At 40.4% G+C, this 7172-nt stretch overlaps 1 protein-coding gene across 1 annotated transcript in view; it reads left to right on the top strand.

Annotated features, from left to right (window-relative positions):
- Positions 1 to 7172, top strand: part of LOC118424904 (mucin-5B-like) — a 7978-nt gene continuing 806 nt past the window's right edge. Inside the window, exons 1-4 of the mRNA XM_035833711.1 lie at positions 1 to 259; positions 3606 to 4061; positions 5446 to 5583; positions 6665 to 7134. Of these exons, the coding sequence (XP_035689604.1) occupies positions 202 to 259; positions 3606 to 4061; positions 5446 to 5583; positions 6665 to 7134 (1122 nt within the window). The 5' untranslated portion in view covers positions 1 to 201. The remainder of the gene's footprint in view (positions 260 to 3605; positions 4062 to 5445; positions 5584 to 6664; positions 7135 to 7172) is intronic.

Raw genomic sequence — 7172 nt, 5'->3', positions numbered from 1 at the left:
CTGCGGTCAACTCTACCATGGCTTCCTCCCGAAGTACAGACGTTATAACTTAACTTTGGGCAACGCAATTCTGACGGATTCCTCTCATATTGCGTCTATCACGTTAAGTGACTGAGATCTTGACTCTGTAGATAGAAGTGTTCCTGATTAACCAACGACAGATCTTTAACGTGAAGCAACGACAACGTACAACGTGTGACAATGACCGGATTTCAACTCTCTTCACTGATCGCCATACTCTTGGCAATCCCAGGCTTCGGTATGTGGCGTTACTTTGTCTCATATTTACTGCCATGTAGCAATTTCATCTCTTAGACAGAAAAAGGTTATGCTTTCATTTAAGAATACATAAAAATGTACAAATCCCACGACATAAGGGTTCTTCGTGTGCCATATTTGGCACGCCCTGATCGAAGCACTTGTACTGTTAAAGGTCCCGAGCGGTTCAAGCCTAAGAAGTCTTTTTGGAAATACACCTGGAAGCTTTCCTGCACTCTGGCCGAATAGCTCAGCTTCTAAACTAACAGGATTGGAGTTATCCCTACCTTTAAAACATTGCAGTTATCCATGTGAAAAGGGGCTTGGTACACATATATGACGTGGAATAAATTCGTTCCAATTTTTCCACCAAGGTAATCAGTTTATTAACCAACGTAATCAGTTTATTAACATTGTCGATCATATTTCCATATCAATTTCGGAGTCGTTATTTATATCTTATATCACAGATATTTTCACACCACGAAAGAAAAACAATTGGGAGGGCAGTGGAAGACGCCATGTTGCGATTATGGATTCAGGCATGTAAAATTGACCAATTAAAAGGGAGGAAACTTTAACAGGCAAATGCGTGCTTAAAGAGGGAACGCCGAATCGATAATTAGGTCGTACCACCTAGACTGGAGCCACCAAAACTCGGCCATCCGTAAGTTATCGGCCTCCCCTTTTGTACATATGACGTCCAAACATATTCAAAGTCTACACGAACACCAACCTGATGACATACTTAGATACGATCTCCTTTTAGAAGCATTCAACAAATGTTACACTCCGTTTAAAATGTTCTAACAACGACTCTAACTACACAACTCAGCCATCCGTAAGTTATAGGTCTCACCTTATGTATACACATGACGTCCAAACATTTACGTCTGTAAAGACACAAAGCTGATAGCATATTTAGATAACGCACTTTTACGTAGCATTCAACAACAAATGTTACACCCTGTGAAATGTTCTAACAACGACTCTCACTACACATATTAACGGTTGAACACATTTAGTAATAAGGTTATTGACCTCACCCGGTATACATATGACGTAAAGTCATACTCATCGTCTCTACACACACAAAGTAACATGATTAGACAAATCACATTTTAAGAAGTCAAATTAACAAAGGTGACAAGAAATACAAACCTTGGAACTTCTTATAGCCCCCTTCCACTAGGACGGCGCTCTCACCGCACTCTCTCTGCGACCTAAAATTTGACATATCGCTTAACGAATTGTAAAGACAAGAAACGAATTTTTTTTCACATTTTGTGCGCTTTGTTGTCTTCTCGGTCACACTTGTACGTTTTGTATGATATACCCAGTGTGGAAGCGAAAGTTACACATATCCTATGTAGGTCGCAGTGAGAGCGCAGCGCGATCACCGTCTAGTGGAAAGGGGCCTTACTATGTGCTATGACCGGAAATTTAAATGGTTGAACAAACTAATTGGGTTCAAATTCTCACGCAGTGCTTCTGAAAATGTCTATACATACTGTTTTCACGATTAACGTTTGAAATGCCTTATGAGATTAATTTATCACCCCCATAACAGGCAATCAAACATTGTTTATTCCAATTAATATATTTGACACCGTAATTAAATATGGTGGGGCAGTTAGGTTTAAGATTGTGATTGGTTCATATATTCATTGGTTCATTGATTCTAATTTGCATAGCTTTCAAAGTGATCTGTTGATTTATATAGGAGATATTGAAAAAAGTTCAGAATTTTGAACCCCCCATGAATATGGCCAGCTTGAATGGTGGCGCCTACCTCAGGCACTATTTCTGTCTGTGGATAAGTCCATTTTTTCGGGGGAGGTAGGTCGAGATTTTTCGATGGAAAACGTACGTCTATTCCATACACTATAATCAAGTATGTAGATATTTCAAACGACCGTTACATAAGTAGGGTTTAAAATAGACAAATACATTATATTTTATGAATACATGAATATTTCAACCAGTCAAACTTCTTGATTTAAGTGTAACTCGCCCAACATAGATTAGACTCGGCAGACCTTCTAAGTGGTATGTAGAATAAAGGTTTCAAAGATACACCACACAGTAAGTAAGGGGGGAACAGGAAATTGACGATGTTCAATAAGTTGCTACAACATCAAATAGATAATCATTTGAGTGACGTGAAACGTTTTCCAGTACTATTTTTGGTAACCTCACAAAAGACGGTGTGACAAAGCATTGACGTAAGACAGAGATTTCTGTTGTTAAATGATACCCCCTTTTGCTCCAAAGGACCCGGAGTCAACTGCAGATGTCTTCTTTCTTAAAACTTTTGTCACTCCTTTGCTAAAATAGGAACATTCTAAGTTCTTATTGTGTCCTATCGACCACGTGATGGGCAGTAATTACCTTGCTCCTTGCCAGACACTACAACATAGCCAAAGGCGTTTTGTTCTGTCAAAGAATGAGAAAAGAAAGCATCACAATGATCTAACCCAGTAGGTCAGATAAAGACAGGTTTGTCTTCAGGGGAGTTGCGAAGGTCTATGGCTTACTGACTAAAGTCAAGGACACAAAACGCGTCTCAGCACAAAACCAAACATACTGCTGCAACGTCAACATCCGGCGATTATTACTGGCTTGCTCTACAACCAGAAATTGCAAAAGAAAATCTCGACTATTGTATCAGGGAACCCCTGTCATTACAAAGCTCCCTCAAATCCCCCTTTACAAATAAAACAATTTAGCTTGGCCGACGTGTTGGTGAGCACTAAAATGCATTTTCGACTGAAGAACGACCGACATCCGATTACGCGAGCTTCGGTCGATGTTAGAAGCTCGGCCGACGTTCGCGGGTCTCTGGAAGCTGCGCTTAATTCCGTAAATTCAGCAAGGCCTCGGCGACGATTTTAAAACTTTTTACGAGATTTTCGATTGGTCTATCGCAAAATTCCTGCTAATATTATTGTTTTAGAGCCCGTTCATCCCACTCAGGAGAGTGATGAAGAAAGTATTTATTGCACGACAATTGTACATTGTCCAATGTATGGCAACAACTATTACACAGAAGTACGAAATAGAGGTATAGAATAAACTTTACATCATAGTGAATACAACTAAAACGTCTTTGATATGGTGTTACAATCCGGAGTAGGCTAATCTTTAGTTTCAGTATTCTTTCAAATAACAAATCAGTTATTTATATACTTGCCTATTTTTGCATTATGGAAGTTGTGACATCTAAAGATATATAAAAATCTGTTTGTAGCATCGAGTCTCTTGGCATCTGTACATTTACGGAGTATCTCAGTGTCCAATATGCAGCCCATCATTGTTTCATTATAATCTTCTTTTTTGCCTACCAGGACCACCCACAACAACAGCGCAGACGACAGAAGCCCCTGTAACATGTTCTGCAGCGGTTCATTTCTGCGAGGATCCCGAGTATCTCGCCACCAGGATCCCAGGCCTCTGCATCAGAAAGCTGAACTGTAACGGGTGCGCGGCACAATACCACGTGGCTCGGGCCACATGCGAGGCTGAAGGGGCTTCGCTTTTGACTCGCATTAACGAGGAACAATTCGTGTTGTTACAAGAGGAAGATTACTACAATCTACAAGGATCGTGGATAGGACTTGATGATATAGCGGTTGAGGGAACGTACGTGTGGAATGACGGGTCACCTCTGGGATCCTTCCGACCGTTTCACCCGACCGTACTGAACGACGAGGCGACTGATTGTGTCATCGTTGGAAGAAATGTCGGATCAGTTTGGGCACCCTACGACTGTAACAACAAAGTACGGTACATCTGCCAAAAACGTAAGTTTCTGACACTTTTCTTTGATAGCCTGGTATACAGCCGTATTAATAGCTCCCGAGTCTCTTCTGTCCTCTTCGCAAATACGAAGAGGACAGAAGAGACTCGGGATCTATAATACGGCTTGATACCAGGCTACTTCTTTGAGACTTTGACCTAGCCGGTGACAACAAGAGTTGACACGTAAATGTAGGTTAGGCAAACAGATCATAAGATCTACAAGTCAAAAGTAGCTCAAGCAAATGGAAACGGTCAGACGCTTATGATAGCGTCCGCTACTTGCAATACTTGTTGGACGTCAGATTATTTCCAGTTACTGATGAAATATAGCAGATGCTTTCTGAAACACCTGAATGTTTGCAAATTTAAACTCATTCAGTTGTTTTAGCGACCTTTGTATTGAGAACCATAACTGACATACAATACGAAAACATGGTATAGAAGAAAGCATACCCCATAAAGGTGGTATCTCACTGCACTTGGGGCACTGGTGTGGCACTGCAGGGTTCGTTCATATTTTATAATTTAGATATTGTGTAATACGTAAAAGTATGACTAAGAGACAGCAAAATACACAAAACGTAAGAAAATTCTGAAATTCGTCGAGTTATCTTTCGAACCTCACAGTGCCGCACACGTGCCCCAAGTGCAGTGAGATACCACCTTATAAGGTCATGACCCACAGAGCACTAAGGTGACAAATGGAATTATGAACATCTGGCTAAACCTAGATGTGTAATTACCACTCTTGATGTGTGTAATTTAACGTTCTGCTAGACAACGAAGCGGACACATTGAGACTTACACCGAGAGGTATAAATGAACTTTATTCTGACATAATGTTCATGACATATACGTTTAAGTTAGGTAAAGTTTTCTTGTTGCTGTGTAATAAAATGATATTCAAATGTCAATGATTTGTATCGTGGTTACATAACAAGTGTGCCGGTACAGCAGCCTGGGGGTTGAGTGTTCGTAAGGTCAGGGGACCAACTGGACAAAATATTTGTAACATGCATGGTTTCTACGGGTTTCTCTGTATGGTAATCAGCACTTATGAGACTATGGGAGTTGAACACGCCCCACTACTAGTGATCTAACCCCTGATGTAGTGGCCTGTGTGGCCCAGGGCTATAGAAACGGAGATGGGTGCCACCCATATACATGGAAAGGGGTCGGGACAATTTGAACAAACTTTAACATATAACGTTACACCGTTATACGTGCATTATAACCGCTTAAAAATATATATATATATTCGTCAGTTTTAGGGGCTACTTTGTAATAGCCTACGGCTAGTCGGGTAGGCTTGGCTGCATGTTATTATGCAGGCTATTAAACCAAATCCAATCCAATCAAAGTGTAAACATTCACCTTTATTTACAGCTTCAACTTGCCCGAATGTCACAACCACCCAGACGACTATCGCAAATTCAACGACTGAAGTGACATCGACACCACCCTTGACAACTACCAAGACAACAGAAGCATTAACGACTAAGGTGGCACCAGACAAAACAACCAGTAAGTTGGCTACGAATTAACACATGGTTTATTTTGTTAATTGATTGATATGTACAGACTTAGTTGTAGCCCCTACGTACCTTTAAGCTTTGAACACACTGTTTACAAAACAACTGCAATGGTAGAAAAGCAATATTGATGGAAAGTCAGTGGCAGCACTTTATGTAAAGTTTACTTATAAAACATTTACATTTATATGTATACATAGCAAACCACGGTTTCAAAACGACTATGAACCATGTACCATAGACTCTTTTTACCACTGTTGACAAACCTACCGCAGGAACTTCAACGTCTGTCACTATAACAGACATGAGACGATCTTTTCATCCTTTTTATCATTGTAATAACTCCTCTGTAGCTTGTTCAGCCAAGAGTTCGTTCTAACGACTGTAATGACGGAATCATGTTGCTCGTTAAACAAGTTAAACACTTCTATAAAGTTAATGTTACAAGTTGATGAACGACATTCTGCTACTTCTTCTGACACGATACACCATGTACCCCACCACTCATCCCAATACCAGTGTAGTTCTTACTTTAAGAAATGTAATTATTTCTTTCTTCTTGAAGTACCTTTAAGTTAAGTAAACAATAGTTTTTCCTCGTAAAACAATTTTTTCATAGTAGTGAGTTATTCCTAGTTAAAACATATCTTCAAAAGCAAAACACTGTTTTTTCCGAGTAAAACAATAGATTTTTAAGCACCGCTTATTACAGGACGAATTCCTACAGCTAGTGCATGTATAGTTTATCCTCGCACCGCTAGTTGTACCAAGAATTCCCGTTGTGGTATATACGGTAGATATATCGATAGTAAAGAAAGTTTACTTGCAAATTCTTGCCCGAGTGCTAATTGCAACATGGCACATACAGAATACATAGTAAACATTCATAAAATAAAAGACTTTGGTATAGATAACAATGTTGACAAGTGGACACAAGTGACTATTCTAGCAATAATATGGACTGCTGAGAGCAGTCCATTTATTAGTACACAATAGACATAATAATACATTATATAGTATCATGTACATTTAGATTTTCGTTCCTACCACTATTGTAGACCCTTTTTTCCCAGTAGTGTCGCGAAAACGGCTTCAAACCCTTCTGTCAAGACAACATCCCCTGTTGAGGCACCTGTTAGCTGTGGCAAACGATACTACAGTTATCCCTACAAGTGTAGAGACAACAACAGTTCTCCTAACTACTTTAGAGACAACAGTTACAGGCGATACGACGATTCCACCTACAACGCCCAGAACCACAGTTCTCCCCTCCACAGTAGTGACAACGGATCCACCTACTACTATTCAAACAACAACTCCGCTAACAACTGTCGTAACAACCGTTCCGCCAACAACGGTAGAAACAACAGTTCCTCCCACAACCACAGAGACAACTCTTCTAACAACCGTGAAAACAACAACTCCCCCTACAACAGTCGTCACAACAGTTCCCCCTACAACCGTCATAACGACCGTTCCTCCTACAACCATAGAAACGACCGCGCCTCCTACAACCGTCGTCACAACAGTCCCTCCCACAACCGTCATTACAACAGCGCCCCCTACAACCATAGAAACAAC

Source organism: Branchiostoma floridae, chromosome 10 (assembly GCF_000003815.2).
Source record: "Branchiostoma floridae strain S238N-H82 chromosome 10, Bfl_VNyyK, whole genome shotgun sequence".
Lineage (NCBI taxonomy): Eukaryota > Metazoa > Chordata > Leptocardii > Amphioxiformes > Branchiostomatidae > Branchiostoma > Branchiostoma floridae.
Note: the sequence above shows the minus strand (reverse complement) of the source record. Positions and strands in the feature narration are given on the sequence as shown.